At 44.1% G+C, this 22,567-nt stretch overlaps 1 protein-coding gene across 4 annotated transcripts in view; it reads left to right on the top strand.

Annotated features, from left to right (window-relative positions):
- The window catches only part of wbp4 (WW domain binding protein 4), an 84,269-nt gene that overhangs the window by 56,251 nt on the left and 5,451 nt on the right, over positions 1 to 22,567 (top strand). For 3 of the 4 annotated variants that reach the window (XM_068040219.1, XM_068040218.1, XM_068040216.1), the window contains 3 exons: positions 5,422 to 5,492; positions 9,210 to 9,285; positions 9,990 to 10,222. In XM_068040219.1, coding sequence (XP_067896320.1) covers positions 5,422 to 5,492; positions 9,210 to 9,285; positions 9,990 to 10,222 — 380 coding nt within the window. The remainder of the gene's footprint in view (positions 1 to 5,421; positions 5,493 to 9,209; positions 9,286 to 9,989; positions 10,223 to 22,567) is intronic. The other variant, XM_068040220.1, reaches the window with a different exon arrangement.

The following is a 22,567-nucleotide window of genomic DNA, read 5'->3' as shown; positions in this document are numbered from 1 at the left end:
CCAATAGCAACAGAGACACGGAGGAACAGATTGGGAGGCAGATTTTGGAAAGGTGCAGAAGTAACAGGGTTGTTGTCTTGGGTGACTTCAACTTCCCTACTATTGATTGGAACCTCCTTAGTGCAAATAGTTTGAATGGAGCAGTTTTTGTCAGGTGTGTCCAGGAAGGTTTTCTGACTCAATATGTAGATAGGCCGACTAGAGGGGAGGCTATGTTGGACTTGGTGCTTGGCAACGCACCAGGCCAGGTGGACGATCTCTCGGGAGAGCATTTCGGTGATAGTGATCACAACTCCCTGACCTTTACTATAGTGATTGAGAGGGACAGGAGCAGACGGGATGGGAAAATATTTAATTGGGGGAGGGGGAATTACAATGCTATTAGGCAGGAACTGGGGAGCATAAATTGGGAACAGATGTTCTCCGAGAAATGCACGACAGAAATTTTTTTTACATTAGAGATACAGCACTGAAACAGGCCCTTCGGCCCACCGAGTCTGTGATACAGCACTGAAACAGGCCCTTCGGCCCACCGAGTCTGTGCCGAACATCAACCACCCATTTATACTAATCCCACATTCCTACCAAACATCCCCACCTGTCCCTACCACCTACCTATACTAGTGACAATTTATAATGGCCAATTTACCTATCAACCTGCAAGTCTTTTGGCTTGTGGGAGGAAACCGGAGCACCCGGAGAAAACCCACGCAGACACAGGGAGAACTTGCAAACTCCACACAGGCAGTACCCGGAATCGAACCGGGGTCCCTGGAGCTGTGAGGCTGCAGTGCTAACCACTGCACCACTGTGGAGGTTGTTTAGGGAGCACTTGCTGCGACTGCTGGATAGGTTTGTCCCGGTGAGGCAAGGAAGGGATGGTAGGGTGAAGGAACCTTGGATGACAAAAGATGTGGAACAGCTAGTCAAGAGGAAGAAGGAAGCTTACTTAAGGTTGAGGAAGCAAGGATCAGACAGGGCTCTAGAGGGTTACAAGGTAGCCAGGAAGGAACTGAAGAATGGACTTAGGAGAGCTAGAAGGGGACATGAAAAAGTCTCGGCGGGTAGAATTAAGGAAAATCCCAAGGCGTTCTACACTTATGTGAGGAACAAGAGGATGGCCAGAGTGAGGGTAGGGCCGATCAGGGACAGTGGAGGGAACTTGTGCCTGGAATCGGAGGAGGTAGGGGAGGTACTAAATGAATACTTTGCTTCAGTATTCACTAGTGAGAGGAACCTGGTCGTTTGTGAGGACAGCGTGGAACAGGCTGATATGCTCGAACAGGTTGAGGTTAAGAGGGAGGATGTGCTGGAAATTTTGAATGATATGAGGACAGATAAGTCCCCGGGGCCAGTTGGGATATACCCAAGGATATTACGGGAAGCGAGGGAAGAGATTGCCGCGCCTTTGGCGATGATCTTTGCGTCTTCACTGTCCACTGGAGTAGTACCAGATGGTTGGAGGGTGGCAAATGGTGTTCCCTTGTTCAAGAAAGGGAATAGGGATAACCCTGGGAATTATTGACCAGTCTTATGTCGGTAGTGGGCAAATTATTGGAGAGGATTCTGAGAGACAGGATTTATGATTATTTGGAAAAGCATAGTTTGATTAGAGACAGTCAGCATGGCTTTGTGAGGGGCAGGTCATGCCTCACAAGCCTTATTGAATTCTTTGAAGATGTGACAAAACACATTGATGAAGGAAGAGCAGTGGATTTGGTGTATATGGATTTTAGCAAAGCGTTTGATAAGGTTCCCCATGGTGGGCTCATTCAGAAAGTAAGGAGGCATGGGATACAGGGAAAGTTGGCTGTCTGGATACAAAATTGGCTGGCCCATAGAAGACAGAGGGTGGTAGTCGATGGAAAGTATTCAGCATGGAGCTCGGTGACCAGTGGTGTTCCCCAAGGATCTGTTCTGGGACCTCTGCTCTTTGTGATTTTTATAAATGACTTGGATGAGGAAGTGGAAGGCTGGGTTAGCAAGTTTGCCGATGACACGAAGGTTGCTGGAGTTGTGGATAGTGTGGAAGGCTGTTGTAGGTTGCAGCGGGACATTGACAGGATGCAGAGCTGGGCTGAGAAGTGGCAGATGGAGGTCAACCTGGAAAAGTGTGAAGTGATTCATTTTGGAAGGTCGAATTTGAATGCGGAATACAGGCTTAAAGACAGGATTCTTGGTAGGGTGGAGGAACAGAGGGATCTTGGGGTCCATGTCCATAGATCGTTCAAAGTTGCCACCCAAGTTGATAGGGTTGTTAAGGCGTATGGTGTGTTGGCTTTCATTAACGGGGATTGAGTTTAAGAGCCGCGAGGTTATGCTGCAGCTCTATAAGGCCCTGGTTCGACCACACTTGGAATATTGTGTTCAGTTCTGGTCGCCTCATTATAGGAAGGTTGTGGAAGCTTTCGAGAGGGTGCAGAGGAGATTTACCAGATTGCTGCCTGGACTGGAGGGCATGTCCTACGAAGAAAGATTGAGGGAGCTAGGGCTTTTCTCATTGGAGCGACGAAGGATGAGAGGTGACTTGATAGAGGGGTACAAGATGATAAGAGGCCTAGATAGAGTGCATTGTCAGAGACTTTTTCCCAGGGTGGAAAGGGCTATCACCAGGGGGCATAATTTTAGGGTGATGGGAGGAAGGTTTCGGGGAGATGTCAGAGGTAGGTTCTTTACACACAGAGTGGTGGGTGCGTGGAATGCGCTGCCAGAGGTGGTCTCTTGGATAGGTACATGGATGATAGTAGAATGAAGGGTAGGTAGTTACTTAGATCTTAGAGTAGATTAAAGGTTCGGCACAACATCGTGGGCCGAAGGGCCTGTACTGTACTGTACTGTTCTATGTTCTATATTCTATGTTCTACCTATGGTAGTGAGGTCCACATTTTAACAATTCTGTATAAAGGCATTTCTCGTTATTTCCCTTTTGGGTTTACTAGTAACACCCTTGTATTTATGGTCCTAGTCTTGAATTCTCTCAGAAGTAGAAATACTCTCTCCATATCTACCCTGTCCACCCATTCATTAGTTAAGACCTTTATCTGGTCGCCTTTAAGCCTTCTCATTTTTAAAGAAAGCCCCAACTTGTTCAATCTTTCCCAAAAGCTGTAATCTCTCAGTCTGACACCATTCTTGTAAATCTTTTTTGAAACATTCTCCAGTGCATCAATGTCCTTCATTTAGTTTGGAGACCAGAACTGTGCACAGTACACCAAGTGTGGCCTGACCAGGGTCCTATACTGATGCCTTGTGCTGTTGCACCCAGCCTCTAATGCAATATTGAATACCTATGCCACTTGGCATACAGATCATTTCTAATTGTGCTTCAGTTTTTTTTTCCTGTAATGTTTAGGTGGAGTTGGGGAAAATTATGACCAAGGAAGAAGTGATAGGTGGGGAGAAAAATTGAAAACTGTTTGCATTACCTTTGTGCGAGGGAAGTACATGTCTACCCATGTGAAATAGAAACGAGAGTTTTAAAAATACTGGGCATAGAGCTCATGGTCCTTCTGGAGTTTCAGTTGAACTTTATGTCTAATGCTAGCTAGAAGAGCATTAGTGATTTCCTTGCACCCTGCCAAAAGAATGTCTGTTTATAAAGTCAGAGTGAACAAAGGTTATTTGAGTTAAGTACATTTTGCTAAAATGTTGAGGAACTCTGTTCCTAGTCCAACTTGAAGCCTGTTCTACATGCAGCTACCAACTGGTGAAGCCCATCATTGTATAAAGTTAAATAGAAAAAAATGGTAGCGATACTGCTAGTGTAACAAATTGTGTCCCAAAACGGGCGGCACAGTGGCGCAGTGGTTAGCACCGCAGCCTCACAGCTCCAGGAACCCAGGTTCAATTCTGGGTACTACCTGTGTGGAGTTTGCAAGTTCTCCCTGTGACTGTGTGGGTTTTCCCCGGGTGCTCCAGTTTCCTCCCACCGAAAGACTTGCAAGTGATGGGTAAATTGGCCATTATAAATTGCCCCTAGTGTAGGTAGGGAATATGGGATTACTGTAGGGTTAGTATAAATGGGTGGTTCTTGGTCGGCACAGACTCGGTGGACCGAAGGGCCTGTTTCAGTGCTGTATCTCTTTATAAAAAAAAAAAAATGCCTGCTGCTGGGCTCAGAGTTCCTGAAGCCTACTGAGGAAGTCCATGGAGGGTGATGTGCTTTGCTGAGAGAGGAAAGAAGTAGACAATGGAGGAGAAGGTGCTTCTCTGAGTGGAAGGGAGGAATCAGTGGAGAGGGAAGTGTTGACCTCAGACAGAAGGAGGAGGTGGTAGTGAATGGAGAAGTTTTTTCCTTAGAGGCAGAACAACTCTGAACTATTCCTGTGCATTTTCGAGTTGGCCATTCACCAAGTACATTGCCACTTGCCCTCTCTCAGAAATAGGAATGGTAAAAAAAGAAACATTCTTCCAAAATATGTAAAATTTTGATTAACAAATCTCATATCACTACCACTGAAGGGAAAGTTTAACTCCCAACAAAACGTGTCAAGTTGGTACAGAATGTTCTGTTCCATCTTCAGGAATGAGTTCTATTTAAAGATAAAGTCCTGTTCTGTGGAATGATAGTATGTGGATTTGCACTGAGACATTGCTGTGCACTGAGATTTTGGTCAATTAACACTGAGCTTTATTGGTGCATTCTCATCAACTTTTCTTTTAGAAAGCTGCCAGAAGGGCCGATAAGGTATTAGCTTGTCTTTAACATTGCTGCGAACCTCTCTAAATTTGCATCTTTATGGTGTGAATCAAATGTGCATCCATGGTGCTTAATTGTTATTTATGCAATATATACTTAAATAACATACAATACTGGAGGTAAATATCAATTACTGTATTGTCCTCAAATAGGTGGTGTAATAATTGCAAAGTTTAGTTTTTTTTTTAAATGTGCTCATAATATTGACAATGTAGTCCATCTTGTCATTGTTCCACTGTATATACAGGTTCAGAACAACAGCTCGCTAAATATGTATATATAATAATTGATACAGGCTCAAGATTCACTCTATCTTTCCTCCTGAATGTGGTTAATCGGTCACGAAAACTTCTGTGGGGAAATATATAATCTTTTAGATGTTCTCAAGCTTAAAGTTTGATTAGCCGTGGGTGACTTTTTTTTAAGTACTAATGAAGCAAAATAAATTTGAATTATTGTAGCCGTAGAACTGTTCGTGCTCGATTAATAGCAAATGCTAAAACTGGTACTGTATAGATGATAGATTACAAAGATGCATTGGAACCATTCAAAACTATTAAATCATATTATTAGCATATGCTTTGGGATGGTGTGTGTTTATATTTCAAAGGCACTGCTGAATCATCGTATCCTGTATGGAAGTGGGAACTTGTAATATACAGATTGTGTTCAGGCCAAGTAGCAGAGAGAGACTCACAGGCAATTATTTCTTCATTGTACAGAATCACAATGGGAAAAGCCTGAAGGGTTCCAAGGGAGCTCAAACTTTGTGCAGAGTGAAGTTGCACAACAGGTACATTGTTGGTTTGCATTTGCCTACCACATCATTGAGGGCTTTTGTATCTATGGACCATAAGTACGCTACATTAACCATTACTTAGTAAGTGAATGTCCCCTCTAGCAGACACTGTCCTGTGCTTGCCAGCAGGGGCAATTAGTTTGAAGTAAGTGCACTCCTTAAAAACTAACACTGGTATCTTTTATTGCCCAGTCTGATCATACAAATAAAGTTGGAGTCTTGGACCATTTATAAGGTTTGAGCTGGCAGTATTCTGACAAAACCACAAACATTTTACTTCTGTGATCTGCTTATTTAACTGTATTCTGAGCTAATTCTGTGCTTTTGAATATCGTGTCTGCACATCAAAAATGAAACGGGTACATTACCTCTGATGTGGTGACGTGTTGTGCTTTGATGCTTGTTGAGAATCCGGTGCATGTGGAGTTTCCAGGTGAGAATTCTCACTGGTTTTTAAGGATTGTAGCCCATGTAATCAGAGCCTGAGAGGGAGGAACAGAAGGCCCTTTCACTTCCCTACCGGTATGTGAACGAGTGTTAGGTATCTGCTGAGGTTCGGTGAGATCACTTGACTTGCCACTCACTCGCCTTGGGTGAGAAGTTATATGTTGTGATCTCCTTCGCCAAAGTGCATAAAAGGTTTAACAGAAATTTGTAAACTTATTGCAGCTGGGTTCTCATGAAGAGGGCGGCGCAGTGGTTAGCACCGCAGCCTCGCAGCTCCAGGAACCCGGGTTCAATTCTGGGTACTGCCTGTGTGGAGTTTGCAAGTTCTCCCTGTGTCTGCGTGGGTTTCCTCCGGGTGCTCCGGTTTCCTCCCACATGCCAAAAGACTTGTAGGTTGATCAGGTAAATTGGCCATTATAAATTGCCCCTAGTATAGGTAGGTGGTAGGGAAATATAGGGACAGATGGGGATGTGGTACGAATATGGAATTAGTATAGGATTAGTATAAATGGGTGGTTGATGGTCGGCACAGACTCGGTGGGCCGAAGGGCCTGTTTCAGTGCTGTATCTCTAAATAAATTAAATAAAATAAATAAATAAAAATGGGCAGCTTGTATTCCAATTTCTTCGGATGTCAGAGTAAGCACGATGCCTAGATAAGCATGAGGACGCATCTATTTTTCAGTTGCTTAAAGGTTAAGCATTTATGAAATTCTAATAGCCTTGAGACCCATAATGTTAAAGTGCATCTTTATTTTGTTTATAAAGTAAGGCAGGGATTAATCTGATATAAATCAATATCTCGTGCAGTCACTTTTTCAGATGAGACATTAAATCAAGCTTAACGTGTTCTGCCCCCTTGGGTCGACACAAAAGATTCCATGGCACTATTTAAAAGCCATCAGGGGAGTGCTCCTGATGCCTTGACCAATATTTACTGCTCAACTGACACTACCAAAATGGCTATGTACTTCATTGCCATTTGTGGGATTTTCTATGTGCAAATTTGGCTGTCATGTTTCTTTCCATTACAACAGTTACGATGCTTCAAAAGCAGTTAATTGGCTGTGATGCACTTTGGGATATTCTTGGCGCCTTTCACATCCTAACGATCCTGTGCAAGTTCACCTTGTCCCCTTCTAATCCAGTTCTGCACTAGTATTTCTTCTGTGTTATCTGATTAGTCTTGGCCCTTTTTCAAAGTGACTCCTGACAACGCGGCGCAGTGGTTAGCACTGCAGCCTCACAGCTCCAGCGACCCGGGTTCTGTTCTGGGTACTGCCTGTGTGGAGTTTGCAAGTTCTCCCTGTGACCGCATGGGTTTCCTCCGGGTGCTCCAGTTTCTTCCCACATGCCAAAAACTTGGGGGGTTGATAGGTAAATTGGCCATTGTAAAAATTGCCCTTAGTCTAGGTAGGTGGTAGGAGAATTGAGGGAAGGTGGGGATTTGAGAGGGAAAATGGGATTAATGTAGGATTAGTATAAATGGGTGGCTGATGGTTGGCGCCGACTCGTTGGGCTGAAGGACTTGTTTTGGTGCTGTATCTCTCGATAACTCTAACGCAATGGCCCGCTGACATCATTTGCGTGCACCAAGTTGTGCACATGCGCAGCTACGTCTTGCCAGGACTAAGTGGCACATGTGCAGGATGACGTCATCGCGCAACGCCAACGTCATCACATATCCGCACCTGGTCCATCTTCACGCATGCGTGATCAAGCGTCATTGGGTATCCAGCCCCCACACTCGGCTGGAGAAGGCGGCTGAGTGGGAGACTTGGAGGCTGGAGCTCTCCCCTCTCGGCAACTCGCTCCAGGCCTCAACGCTGCCCCCACCCCAGCCACTCGCTGCTCCCGCCCCCCTGCCGATTGTTCCTTGCTTTGCACCACTCCACTCTCCAGCTGCTCGCTGAACCCCGCCCCCCCCCCCCCCCCCCCCCCCACCACCACCACTAGCCGTGCTGCTTCCCTCCTCTCGGCCACTCGCCCCGTCACCGCTTGCGGCCCACTTTGCTTCGGGTGGCGCGTGGAGAATGATGAAACGTGGGAGCGAGTGGCCAAGAGGAGGGAAGCGCCGCCGCTTATAACTAGTGGGTGGAGGGGGCGGGGTGCGACCGACCAACTGGAGAGCGGGGTGGCGAAGAGGGAGGAACAATCGGCCAGGGAAGTGGTGTGGGTGGGGGAGGGAGGAGCAGCGAGGTCTGGAGCGAGCGGCTGATGGGGGGGGAAGTGGCCGGTGGGAAGGAGGGGGAGAAAGCGAGTTGCCGAGGGGAGAGAGCGGCCAGTGGGGCGGGAGCTAGTTGCTGCCTTCGGGTGAAATCAGTCCTGGTCAGTCATATAAATGAATCACAATAACAAGTTGGCAGCACATTTTATACTCTGCCCGATTTTCTTTTCCATTGATCGGGGTGCCAATTCAGTCCCTTCCAATGGAAGTTCAATCATAAAATTCCTTTTGTATTTAATAGGATTACTGGAATATTAAATGGATCTGAGGATTACAGTTAGTATCCTATAACTACATTGTAGCATATTACTGGGTTTGTATCCAACTTAATGTAAAGTTAGTTTGCTAGAATGATCTAGCCATGAGCATTTCCTGTGATAAATTGAGCAGTGCCATCTTTAATCCTGGCAGCTGCCTGAACGTCGCAGACACTGACATTCCAGTTGAAGAGCCTGCATTTGCGCATGTGCAAGTACTGCGCCACCTAGTGGTTGCATTGTCAACAAACGCAGCCTTTTGTAAAAGCCTTGCAATTAACAGGGATCTCAAGGTTATCAGAATTTCAAAACCTTTCAGCATCTTAAAAATAAGCATGTCTTTATGTTGCAGTGGGGGTTGTGTTTCACCTTACTGACTGCTGTCTGAAGAACAAACCTAGTCACCTTTGTTCAGTCTACTTTACCACAGCACTGATGGTAGAGTTGTGCTGGTTGTCATTGTCTTGTACAGCAGCCATGGTCAAACAACACGAATTGTGTGCGACTTCCTGACACACACTCCAACTTGCGCGTCTCTGTGAAAGTAATTGGGACAAAAGCAAACTGATGTAACTGGAGCTGGTTACGCCTTGCAGACTGTCAAAATTCTAATTAGTATGTTCTATGGGAATTATGCCTTTAAAAATAAATGAGCCGAAAACAGTCCCCAGATTAAATGTTGATACAGTTTCCCTCGATGTAATCAAAAACTTCAACAGCTTGTCTGCAGTTCTGGTAATGTACTTTGCCTCACTGTTTGCATAATTGCATTCTTATCAGGACCTTTCAGCCTCTTCATGGGTAGAAGGACTTACTCCAGAGGGCTGCACCTACTATTACAATGTCATAACAAGAGGTATGTATACTGTCCATGAGTTGTTTTATGTTCCAGTATATGGATATCAGTGTTCCAAGTTCAATTTTACTGACTGAAGTTATAGATTACAGAATGACTTTTGATTTCAGTTTAACATTTACTTTGGCTACTTCTGTTTTGGTAAGCCAGGCTTCTGACAGGCATGGAAATGCAACATAATGTTTGTCTCCAAACCAAGCTACTGAGAAGTCTGTACAGGTAGAATTTCTGTGTGCCCAGTGCACATTGTCTCCCCATAGAGACACATCAACTGATCTAAGTGCACAAAGCATATGCGCAGGTTGATAGCGCAAGGACAGCAGGATACACCAGTACTGCTGGAACTTAACCAGCTATTGCTGCATGTCTTGATAGTAAACTTCCTACAGCTGGTACAGCTAAGATAATTCTAGCTGTTGGGGCACTGGCTTGCAGGATTCACTGGAGTCAAGTGAAAAGAAGCCCAGGCTTCAAGTAATAGGTCCAACCCTGAAGGTTGCATTAATGAGCCAGAGTCAGTCATCTACAGTGTCCTGAGATACAGCAGACCTGCTTGCTTCAAGTATCTGAGTAAAAGGTGTGCTGTGGCTAGTTGACTTGTTTTGAGAGCTCCATCACATCTTTGTCCCCAGGCAGACCCTTCTTGCCTGTAGTTGTTACAATTTATGTTTGCGATAAAAATGTAATTTTATGGTACTTCTCAGAATCGCGATGGGAAAAGCCAGATGGCTTCATCTCTGCTGGTGAATGCGCAGCTACAGCTGTTAAGAATGAGACTGAGCCCGAGCTGTCCTCTGCAGCCTCAGGTTCTGGAGAACCCACAGCTGTGGAAACGACTGAAAAAGGCTCTGAAGGTCATCATGCAGCCGAGGAAGAACAGCTGTCCACAGACACACAGGCTACCAATCCACACCAGGAAACAAACATCTCTCTCCAAGTAAGTTGCTGCTTTTAATACAATACTACCCCAACCCTAACAGCTTCATGGTAGGTTAAGCCATGCAAGGATGAAATAGCCCTATGGAGTCCTTGGGGAGATCGCTGTATAATTGCATACACTTGCGCTCTCTCTTGACCTGAGAGTGTGGGCTGACTGTGCACATAGTCAGCTTCTCGACACTAAACCCACTAGTATTTAAAAACGAGGGTTTGGTACAATGTGAAATGGTAATTGTGTGTGCATGGATTGTAATACAAGAAGACAACAGGAAACTTCTGCAAATGTATTTAGGTTCCACTTGTCTTTTGTCCATTAGTAATTAGAATGCTTTTTTTTACATTTGTAAAACAAACGGACAAAGTGAGTGACAGACTTGTATGTCCATGAACCGATCGCCAGGCACCAAATTTTATTTATTTTTTTATTCATTCATGGGATATGAGCATCTCTGACTCGGACAGCATTTATTGCCCATCCCTAATTGCCCTAGCGAAGAAGGTGGTGATGAGCCACCTTCTTGAACTGCTGCAGTCCATAGAACATAGAACATTACAGCGCAGTACAGGCCCTTCAGCCCTCGATGTTGCGCTGACCTGTGAAACCATCTGACCTACACTATTCCATTTTCATCCATATGTCTATCCAATGACCACTTAAATGCCCTTAAAGTTGGCGAGTCTACTACTGTTGCAGGCAGGGCGTTCCACGCCCCTACTACTCTCTGAGTAAAGAAACTACCTCTAACATCTGTCCTATATCTATCACCCCTCAACTTAAAGCTATGTCCCCTCATGTTTGCCATCACCATCCGAGGAAAAAGACTCTCACTATCCACCCTATCTAACCCTCTGATTATCTTATATGTCTCTATTAAGTCACCTCTCCTCCTCCTTCTCTCTAACGAAAACAACCTCCAGTCCCTCAGCCTTTCCTCGTAAGACCTTCCCTCCATACCAGGCAACATCCTAGTAAATCTCCTCTGCACCCTTTCCAAAGCTTCCACATCCTTCCTATAATGCGGTGACCAGAACTGCACGCAATACTCCAGGTGCAGCCGCACCAGAGTTTTGTACAGCTGCAGCGTGACCTCGTGGCTCCGAAACCCGATCCCCCTACTAATAAAAGCTAACACACCATATGCCTTCTTAACAGCCCTATTAACCTGGGTGGCAACTTTCAGGGATTTATGTACCTGGACACCAAGATCTCTCTGCTCATCTACACTACCAAGAATCTTCCCATTCGCCCAGTACTCTGCATTCCTGTTACTCCTTCCAAAGTGAATCACCTCACACTTTTCCGCATTAAACTCCATTTGCCATCTCTCAGCCCAGCTCTGCAGCCTATCTATGTCCCTCTAACGTACAATATCCTTCGGCACTATCCACAACTCCACCGACCTTCGTGTCATCCGCAGATTTACTAACCCACCCTTCTACACCCTCATCCAGGTCATTTATAAAAATGACAAACAGCAGTGGCCCCAAAACAGATCCTTGCGGTACACCACAAGTAACTAAACTCCAGGATGAACATTTGCCATCAACCACCACCCTCTCTCTTCTTTCAGCTAGCCAATTTCTGATCCAAAGCACTAAATCACCTTCAATCCCATACTTCCGTATTTTCTGCAATAGCCTACCGTGGGGAACCTTATCAAACGCCTTACTGAAATCCATATACACCACACCCACGGCTTTACCCTCATCCACCTGTTTGGTCACCTTCTCAAAAAACTCAATAAGGTTTGTGAGGCACGACCTACCCTTCACAAAACCGTGCTGACTATCGCTAATGAACTTATTCTTTTCAAGATGATTATAAATCCTATCTCTTATAACCTTTTCCAACATTTTACCCACAACTGAAGTAAGGCTCACAGGTCTATAATTACCAGGGCTGACTGTACTCCCCTTCTTGAACAAGGGGACAACATTTGCTATCCTCCAGTCTTCCGGCACTATTCCTGTCGACAATGACGACATAAAGATCAAGGACAAAGGCTGTGCAATCTCCTCCCTGGCTTCCCAGAGAATCCTAGGATAAATCCCATCTGGCCCAGGGGACTTATCTATTTTCACACTTTCCAAAATTGCTAACACCTCCTCCTTGTGAACCTCAATCCCATCTAGCCTAGTAGTCTGTATCTCAGTATTCTCGACAACATTTTCTTTCTCTACTGTAAATACTGATGAAAAATATTCATTTAACCCTTTCCCTATCTCCTCTGATTCCACACGCAACTTCCCACTACTGTCCTTGATTGGCCCTAATCTAACTCTAGTCATTCTTTTATTCCTGATATACCTATAGAAAGCCTTAGGGTTTTCCTTGATCCTATCCGCCAATGACTTCTCGTGTCCTCTCCTCGTTCTTCTTAGCTCTCCCTTTAGATCCTTCCTGGCTAGCTTGTAACTCTCAAGCGCCCTAACTGAGCCTTCACGTCTCATCCTAACATAAGCCGCCTTCTTCCTCTTGACAAGCGCTTCAACTTCTTTAGTAAACCACGGCTCCCTCGCTCGACAACTTCCTCCCTGCCTGACAGGTACATACTTATCAAGGACACGCAGTAGCTGCTCCTTGAATAAGCTCCACATTTCGATTGTGCCCATCCCCTGCAGTTTCCTTCCCCATCCTACGCATCCTAAATCTTGCCTAATCGCATCATAATTTCCTTTCCCCCAGCTATAATTCTTGCCCTGCGGTATATACCTGTCCCTGCCCATCGCTAAGGTAAACCTAACCGAATTGTGATCACTATCACCAAAGTGCTCACCTACATCTAAATCTAACACCTGGCCGGGTTCATTACCCAGTACCAAATCCAATGTGGCATCGCCCCTGGTTGGCCTGTCTACATACTGTGTCAGAAAACCCTCCTGCACGCACTCAACAAAAACTGACCCATCTAAAGTACTCGAACTATAGTATTTCCAGTCAATATTTGGAAAGTTAAAGTCCCCCGTAACAACTACCCTGTTACTCTCGCTCCTGTTGAGAATCATCTTCGCTATCCTTTCCTCTACATCTCTGGAACTATTCGGAGGTCTATAGAAAACTCCCAACAGGGTGACCTCTCCTCTCCTGTTTCTAACGTCGGCCCATACTACCTCAGTAGACGAGTCCTCAAACGTCCTTTCTGCCGCCGTAATACTCTCCTTGATTAACAATGCCACACCCCCCACTCTTTTACCATCTTCTCTGTTCTTACTGAAACATCTAAATCCCGGAACCTGCAACATCCATTCCTGTTAGGTAGGTACACCCACAGTGCTGTTAGGAAGGGCGTTCCAGGATTTCGACTCAGCAACAGTGAAGGAACGGCGATATAGTTCTAAGTCAGGATGGTGTGTGGCTTGGAGGGGAACTTGCAGGTGGTGTTCCCAAGCAATTGCTGTCCTTGTCCTTCTAGTTGGTAGAGGTCGTGGGGTTGGAAGGTGCTGTTTAAGGAGCCTTGGTGCATTGCTGTAGTGCATCTTGTAGATCATACACACTGTTGCCATTGTGCATTGGTGGTGGAGGGAGTGAATGTTTGTGGATGGGGTGCCAATCAAGTGGGCTGCTTTGTCCTGGATGGTGTCGAGCTTCTTGAGTGGTGTTGGAGCTGCATCCATCCAGGCAAGTCAAGAGTATTCCATCACACTCCTGACTTGTGCCTTGTAGATGGTGGACAGGCCTTTGGGGAGTCAGGAGGTGAATTACTTGCCGCAGGATTCCTAGCCTCTGGCGTCTCTTGTAGCCACTGTATTGATGTGGCTACTCCAGTTCAGTTTCTGGTCAATGTTAGCCCCCAAGATGTTAGTGGAGAATTCAGCAACGATAATGCCATTGAATGCCAAGGGGAGATGATTAGATTTTCTGTTGTTGGAGATGGTCATTGCCTGGCACTTGTGTGGTGTGAATGTTACTTGCCACTTATCAGCCCAAGCCTGGATATTGCCCATGTCTTGCTGCATTTCTACACTGACTGCTGCAGTATCTGAGGAGTCGCGAATGGTGCTGAACATTGTGCAATCATCAGCGCACATCCCTACTTCTGACCTTATGATTGAAGGAAGGTCATTGATGAAGCAGCTGAAAATGGTTGGGCCTAGGACATTACCATGAGGAACTCCTGCAGTGACGTCCTGGAGCTGAGATGATTGGCCTCCAAAAACCACAGCCATCTTCCTTTGTGCTCGGTATGACTCCAACCAGCGGAGAGTTTTCCCACTGACTCCAGTTTCGTTAGGGCTCCTTGATGTCAAGGCCAGTCACACTCATCTCACCTCTTGAGTTCAGCTCTTTTGTCCATGTTTGAACCAAGGCTGTAATGAGGTCAGGAGCTGAGTGGCCCTGGTGGAACCCAAACTGAGCGTCACTGAGCAGGTTATTGCTAAGCAATTTAGAACCCTTGGAAAGCCACAAGCACAGGCACAGTGGCTAGCACCGCAGCCTCACAGCTCCAGGGACCCGGGTTCGATTCCGGGTACTGCCTGTGTGGAGTTTGCAAGTTCTCCCTGTGTCTGCGTGGGTTTTCTCCTCCGGGTGCTCCGGTTTCCTCCCACAAGCTAAAAGACTTGCAGGTTGATAGGTAAATTGGCCATTATAAATTGTCACTAGTATAGATAGGTGGTAGGGAAATATAGGGACAGGTGGGGATGTTTGGTAGGAATATGGGATTAGTGTAGGATTAGTATAAATGGGTGGTTGATGTTCGGCACAGACTCGGTGGGCCGAAGAGCCTGTTTCAGTGCTGTATCTCTAATCTAATCTAATCACTCGTGAGCCATATCTTACATTCAACCCCCATTTGTGCCAAACCCTGGGTCCCCATCTGTGGTGGTCCAGATCAAAGTCCCTTCCCCAAGTTCCCAAATTCCATTTTGGAATACCATTAATCAAAGGGGAATTTTTTAGTCATTGGTAATGAGTGTCTGTTACGACCAGGTGAGAAGTGTGTCTAGGGGTCTTTTACTGTCTTATTGTAACGGGGTTTAATTTTAAACAGTGTTTTTAGCTCCCCCTTGGTGAATCCTTGTTCACAGCTTTCCAATTATAAGGCAAAGAAATGAGCACACCAGGTTTTCTTTAGGTTTAAAGAAGAAAAGTGAAATTTATTTAAACCTTAAACTTGAATTTGGTTAACGCCTACGGATACACGCTGCGCCCACGCTAGCATGCGCACGCGATATGCACATGCAAATAGAAACAGAAAAGAGAAGCAAAATAAAATGGAGAGGTTTGAGGCAATCTCTGAAGAGGGTTTTTATTTTTACTGTGCTTCAAACTTACTGTAGGGTCCTTGATTGTAGGTAGTCTTGCTTTTCGTTGGGGCCCAGTATTCTTCTTAAACCTGTAGGAGACTTTTCTCTCTTCGGGTTCATATGTCTTCAGTGGTTTCCGAAGCTGGTAAGAGCGAGATGAGAGCAGACAGGAAAGAGGTGTTCGCAATCCAGGAGCTAACAGCCTTCTGATTTTAATTATTAAAAACAAGAAATGCTGGAAATACTTAGGTCCGGCAGCATCTGTGGAGAGAGAAGCAAAGTTAACGTTTCAGGTCAGTGACCCTTCATCAGAACTGACAAATATTAGAAATGGAAAAGGTTTTAAGCAAGTAAGGCGGGAGTGGGGCAAGAGATAACAAAAGAGAAGGTGTTGATAAGACAAGGTCACAGAGAATAACTGACCAGGTGGTCATGGAACAAAGGCAAACGGTATGTTAATGATGTGGTGAAAGACAAAGCATTAGTACAGAGGGGATGTCAATTGACAGTAAAATGAACAGCCCTGGCCCCAAGCACAAACATGAAAGAAAACAGTGGGTAGGCACAGTGGAAACTAACGAAACAAACTAAAATAAAATAAACAAATAAAAACGAAAAAAGAAAAAAAAACTAAAAATAAAAAGGGGGGCCCGTCAGGCTCTGAAATTATTGAACTCGGTATTCAGTCCGGCAGGCTGTAGCGTGCCTAATAGGTAAATGAAGTGCTGTTCCTCGAGCTTGCGTTGATGTTCAGTGGAACACTGCAGCAATCCCAGGACAGAGATGTGAGCATGAGAGCAGGGATGGGTGTTGAAATGGCAAGCAACTGGAAGCTCGGGGTCACGCTCGTGGACTGAGCAGAGGTGTTCCGCAAAGCTGCGTTTGGTCTCCCCAATGTAGAGGAAACCACATTGTGAGCAGTAAATACAGTATACTAAATTGAAAGAAGTAAAGTAAATCACTGCTTCACCTGAAAGGAGTGTTTGGGGCCTTGGATAGTGAGGAGAGAGGAGGTAAATGGGCAGGTATTACACCTCCTGCAATTGCAGGGGAAGGTGCCGTGGGGAGGGGGTGGGGGTAATGGAGGAGTGCACGAGGGTGTCACGGAGGGAATGATCCCTTCGGAATGCTGACGGGAAGGAAGGGGAAGATCTCTTTGGTAGTGGCATCACGCTGGATGTGGCGGAGGATGATCCTTTGGATGTGGAGGCTGGTTGAGTGGGATATGAGGACAAAGGGGAAGTGGTGAGGATAGAGGTACGAGAAATGGGCTGGACACAGTTGAGGGCCCTGTCAACCATAGTCGGAGGGGAATCCTCGGTTGAGAAAAAAGGAAGACGTATCAGAAGCGCTGTCATGGAAGGTTGCATCATCAGAGCGGATGCGTCGGAGAGGGAGAAACTGGGAGAATGGATTGGAGTCCTTAAAGGAGGCAGGTTGTGAAGAAGTGTAGTCGAAGTAGCTGTGGGAGTCGGTGGGTTTATAATGGATATTAGTGGACAGCCTATCACCAGAGATGGAGACAGAGAAGTCGAGGAAGGGAAGTGTCGGAGATGGACCATGTAAAGGTGAAAGAAGGGTGGAAATTAGAAGCAAAGTTGATAACATTTTCTAGTTCCGGGCGGGAGCAGGAAATGGCACCGATACAGTCATCAATGTACCGGAAAAAGAGTTGGGGGAGGGGGCCTGAGTAGGACTGTAACAAGGAAGGTTCGACATATCCCACAAAAAGACAGGCATAACTAGGACCCATGCGGGTACCCATAGCAACACCTTTCACTTGAAGGAAGTGAGTGGAGTTGAAGGAGAAGTTGTTCAATGTAAGAACAAGTTCAGCCAGGTGGAGGAGGGTAGTGGTGGATGGGGATTGGTTGGGCCTCTGTTCAAGGAAGAAGTGGAGAGCCCTCAAACCGTTCTGGTGGGGGATGGAGGTGTGGAGAGATTGGACATCCATAGTGAAAAAGAGGCGGTTAGGGCCTGGAAACTGGAAATTGTCAAAATAACATAGGGTGTTAGAACAGTCACAGATGTAGGTGGGAAGAGACTGGATCAGAGGAAAAAAGATAGGAGTCCAGATAGGAAGAAATAAATTCAGTGGGGCAGGAACAGGCTGAAACAATGGGTCTGCTAGGACAGTTCTGTTTGTGAATTTTGGGAAGGAGGTAGAAGCGGGCTGTCTGGGGTTGCGGGACTATGAGATTAGAAGCTATAGAGGGAAGACCTCCAGAGGAGGTAAGGTCAGTGACTGTCCTGAGGACAGTAGCTTGATGTTTGGTGGTGGGGTCATGGTCTGGGGGAAGTAGGAAGAAGTGTCTGAGAGTTGGCGCTGAGCCTCTGCAAAGTAGAGGTCGGTGTGCCAGACAACAACAGCACCACCCTTGTCTGCAGGTTTGATGAATCCAAAGGGATTGTTCCCTCTGTGACACCTTGGTCCACTCCTCCATTACCCCCACCACCTCATCCCCTTCCCACTGCACCTTCCCCTGCAATCGCAGGTGTAATACCTGCCCATTTACCTCCTCTCCCCTCACTATCCAAGGTTCCAAACACTCCTTTCAGGTGAAGCAGCGATTTACTTGTACTTTCAATTTAGTGTACTATATTCACTGCTCACAATGTGGTCTCCTCTACATTGGGGAGACCAAACACAGATTGGGTGACCGCTTTGCGGAATACCTCCGTTCAGTCCGTAAGCATGACCCCCGAGCTTCCGGTTGCTGGCCGTTTCAACCCACCCCTGCTTTCATGCTCACATGCTCACATCCCTGATTGCAGCAGTGTTCCAGTGAACATCAACGCAAGCTCGAGGAACAGCACCTCATTTACCGATTAGGCACACTACAGCCTGCCAGACTGAACATTGAATTCAGTAATTTCAGAGCATGATGGGGCCTCCCTTTTTATTTTTATTTTTTTATTCATTTTATTTTAGTTTGTTTAGTTAGTTTCTACTGTGCCAACCCACTTTTTTTTTCATGTTTGTGCTAGGGGCCAGGGCTGTTCATTTTACTGTCAATTGATACCCTTTCTGTACTAACGCTTTGTCTTTCACCACACCATTAACATACTGTTTGCCTTTGTTCCATGACCACCTGGTCAGTTATTCTCTGTGACCTTGTCCTATCAACACCTCTTTTGTTATCTCTTGCCCCACCCCCGCCTTACTTGCTTAAAACCTTTTACATTTCTAATATTTGTCAGTTCTGATGAAGGGTCACTGACCTGAAATGTTAACTTTGCTTCTCTCTCCACAGATGCTGCCAGACCTGCTGAATATTTCCAGCATTTCTTGTTTTTATTTCAGATTTCCAGCATCTGCAGTATTTTGCTTTTATTCTGATAATTTCCTGTTGGAAGCTCAAACTAAAAAAAAGGTCAATCAGTCATGTGACCAAACTGGCCCAACCATGTCTGTGTATTTGGCCATCTTCGTATGTAACCTGGAATGCTTCAAAGTCTGGTAATCAAAAGGCTATTGTGGATTAAATTGGAGCAGGGAATAGCTCCTTTGTCTTTTGACGTACTTGTCTGTTGATATGCTCATGTCTCTCTCCAGCCGAAGTTTCCAATTGTTTTTTTAAAGCAGGTTCTTTTTTCACCACGAACAGTTTAAAATCAATGTTCATGTAGTGAAATTAATTTTCCTCATTCTTGGCGGGGGGTGGGGCTTCCCTGACGGTGTTACCCTTGTATAGTATAAATATTCCGAGTGTTATAAAACTGCATATGCTGTCAGAACTCTCATGATAGGTCATTGACCTGGAACCTTAACTCTTTCTCTCTTCATAGATGCTGCCTGACCTGCTGAGTATTTTCAGTATTTTATGTTTTTATTAGGAATTAGGTTCTACAAATGGCAACTATCAAAAACAAGACCAGTATCCACTTGTATATCAAAATTGCTGTACTGATTGGGAACTAATACAGCATTTTTGATCTTAAAAGAATTCTTGTTGATGCTTTTCATATTGAAAATTAGTTGAATTATTTGTGTCCAAAGTCTCAGCATTTAAGAATTAAACTTTACAAGAGATAAATATTATGTCTAAATAGTTGAAATAGCAATGAGGTATGCTAGTCACAAGAGTATTATCTGAAGTTATTTGTAATTTAAAATTATTAGAAGTAGTCCCCACATGCTTTGTGTTGCAAAATTCTAGACCGCTCCATCAGTGCATGTGAGTCCCATTAAAGGTTTGGTACTACGCCAGACTGCCCAGCACTGCAGATATGAGTCCTTAGTGGCTTGTGTTACAAAACTGGAGGAACCCTCCATCATTGTGTGAGTCCTTAAAGTTGATGCAACTAAGCACAAGACTCATCCAGGACTGATGGCAGTAGTCACTCAATAGCTCGTGCTCTCCCCAACATTTAAAATTACTTGGAAACGTTCCCAGGTATCTGCAGTGCATCACTGAGACAATCAAGTGATGTTAACCCATTTCTTACGGACCTGGTTTTACAACTACATACACCCAATACTGCTTTGCATTCATACAAAAGCATAATATAACTGGCCTATAATTGTCTGTAGATTTTAGTACTGGGTCATGCTTGGAATGGGCAATTCAAATGTTCCTGTTTAAAGTACTGACAATACCAAGAGTTAGTCCTAGCTTTATTTTTATTAACTGAGGAATTGGCACATTTTTAAAAAAATTTAAATAAATCACACCTTTTTTTTTTTACTGCTTCCTAGCTGTTAAGTAACTTGTTGACCATGCATTGATCGAATACCATTTCCGAATTATCAGTTTCTATTTTCAAAAATGAGTATTCTGTAAACAAATTTCACATCCATCTGTTACAAACTTAGAATTTACAGCATAGAAATGGGCCATTTCGCTTAATGGGTATTTGCTGCTGTTTATGCTCCACAAAAGGCTTCTCCCACCTGACTTCATCTTAACCTATCATCAACATATACTCCTATTGCTTTCTCCATCAAGTACTTATCAATCTTTCCCATAAATGCATCTGAGCTATTCACCTGAACCTCATGTGGTAGTGAGTTCACATTTGAACAACTGAATAAAGAAGTTTCTCCTGAATTCCTTATTGGATTTATTAGTGACTATCTTATATTTATGGCCCTTAGTTTTGGACTCTCTCTACGTCAACTTTACTGAATGCCTTCATAATTTTAAATACCTCTATCAGGTGATCTCTGACTTTTTAAAGAGAAACGAGCTCCAGCCTGTATCAGTCTTTCCTAATAGTTGTACCCTCACAGTTCTGTATCATTCTCGTAAATCTTTTTTGCATTTTTTCTAGTGCCTCCACATCCTTTTTGTAATATGGAGACCAGTACTTAGTGGTCTAACCAAGGTTCTGTATAAGTTTAATGCAACTTCTCTGCTTTTGGATTTTATATCTCCAAATATGAACCCAAGTGCTTTATCTTTCCTATCAACAATGTCTATAGTTCCCTGGATTTGTTCAGTCTCTCTTTTTGAATACAGGAATAACATAATAGCTGTCAGCCAGTTATCTGGCACTATTCCTTTCCATCCTCTGCTGTCTTTTCTTTAGCTTTTTTGAGATTGCACAGATGCAATCCATCCAGACTGAGTTTTTTCCCCTGTAATTTTGGCTAGTTTATCAATAATCTCCCACTTATCTAAAATGTCTTTATGGTTTTGTTAACCTGTATTGCTACTTTAAATCATTTGTGAATTTTCACTTCTGTCTCATTTAGACTCTTAATTTCCAGGTAGTATGTGGCCTCCTTGTTCCTCCTCTTAAAATGTACCAACTTATACTTGCCTATACTGAAATTAATTTGCCATTTACACGCCCATTCTGCAAGTTTGTTGATAAATTGTATTTTGTTGCAGTTTTATCAGTATTAACTATACCCCCACTTTGGTGTCATATGCAAATTTTGAATCCAAATCATTTATGTAAATGGTGAACAAAAGGGATCCCAGCATGGATCCCTGTGAAATTCTAGTTCCCTCCTCCTGCCAGTCTGAGTAACTATTTTGAACTCCTCTGTTTTCTGTTTTGTAGCTAGTTTGCTATCCATTCTTGTTCTCTGACCTTACATGGTGTAACCTTGGGTCTACATTGGGATAACTTAATGAACACCTTTCGAAAGTCCATGTATATTTCATCTCCTGCATTACCCATTGTCCACTTTTTCTGTTACTACTTCAAATAATTCAAAAAGGTTGGTCAAGCATGATCTTGCCTTTTGAAATCCGTGACTATCTTTAGTATATTTTCAGTTTCTAGACATTTTTCTGTTGCAACTTTGAAAAATTCCAATATCTTTCCTATCAACAATATCTGTAGTTGTGTGATTTGTTGTCTCCCTTTTTTAATATAGGAATAACATTGTAGCTGTCAGCCAGTCCTTTGGCACTATGCCTTTCCATCCTCTGCTATCTTTTCCTTAGCTTCTTTGAGATTGCACAGATGCAGTCATCCAGACAGAGTTTTATCCACTCTAAATTTATCTAGTTTATCAATTATCTGTCTCCTATCTAAAATGTCTATCTTTTTGATCTCTCCTAATGTCACATCTACCTTGTTAGTACTCCTGGTTAAAAACGAAAGCAAAATAACTTAAATATTTATCATTTTACTGTCATTACCTATGAACAATTCTCTGGGCTGCACAGCAACCCGGAAATTTCCACGCAGGCCAAGCAAAGTCAGTCACTTTAATTTACTGCACGTGCATGTGTGGCCGCACAAAACAATTTGAAGGTCCTGTGCCCTTAAATGAATAAACTGTGCATAACAAAAATTAGAAGGGATGTTGCCAGTGTGTTTATCTTGTGCATCCTTCAGTGGCCCTATCCCTATCTTAAATTTTTCTTTTGTTATTTGTCTATAGAAGAGTTTATTTTTATGGTTTTGCTACTTTATAATTCCTCTTTGCCTTCCTAATTGTGTTTTGACTTCCTTCCTAGCTACTTCATATTCCATTTTATCATCCTCTCTGTTGTCTCTGGACTGTGTGTGTCATTTTCTTCAAATTTAATTTTGCTCTTATCTCTATCGATTCATGGTTATTATTTAGTTTATTCTTGCTTTTAGCAGAAGATATTTCTTCTGAACCCTGTTGATCACTTGTTAAATATTTCCC

Source organism: Heterodontus francisci, chromosome 10 (genome assembly GCF_036365525.1).
Source record: "Heterodontus francisci isolate sHetFra1 chromosome 10, sHetFra1.hap1, whole genome shotgun sequence".
Lineage (NCBI taxonomy): Eukaryota > Metazoa > Chordata > Chondrichthyes > Heterodontiformes > Heterodontidae > Heterodontus > Heterodontus francisci.
This window is presented reverse-complemented; position numbering and strand designations above follow the sequence as displayed.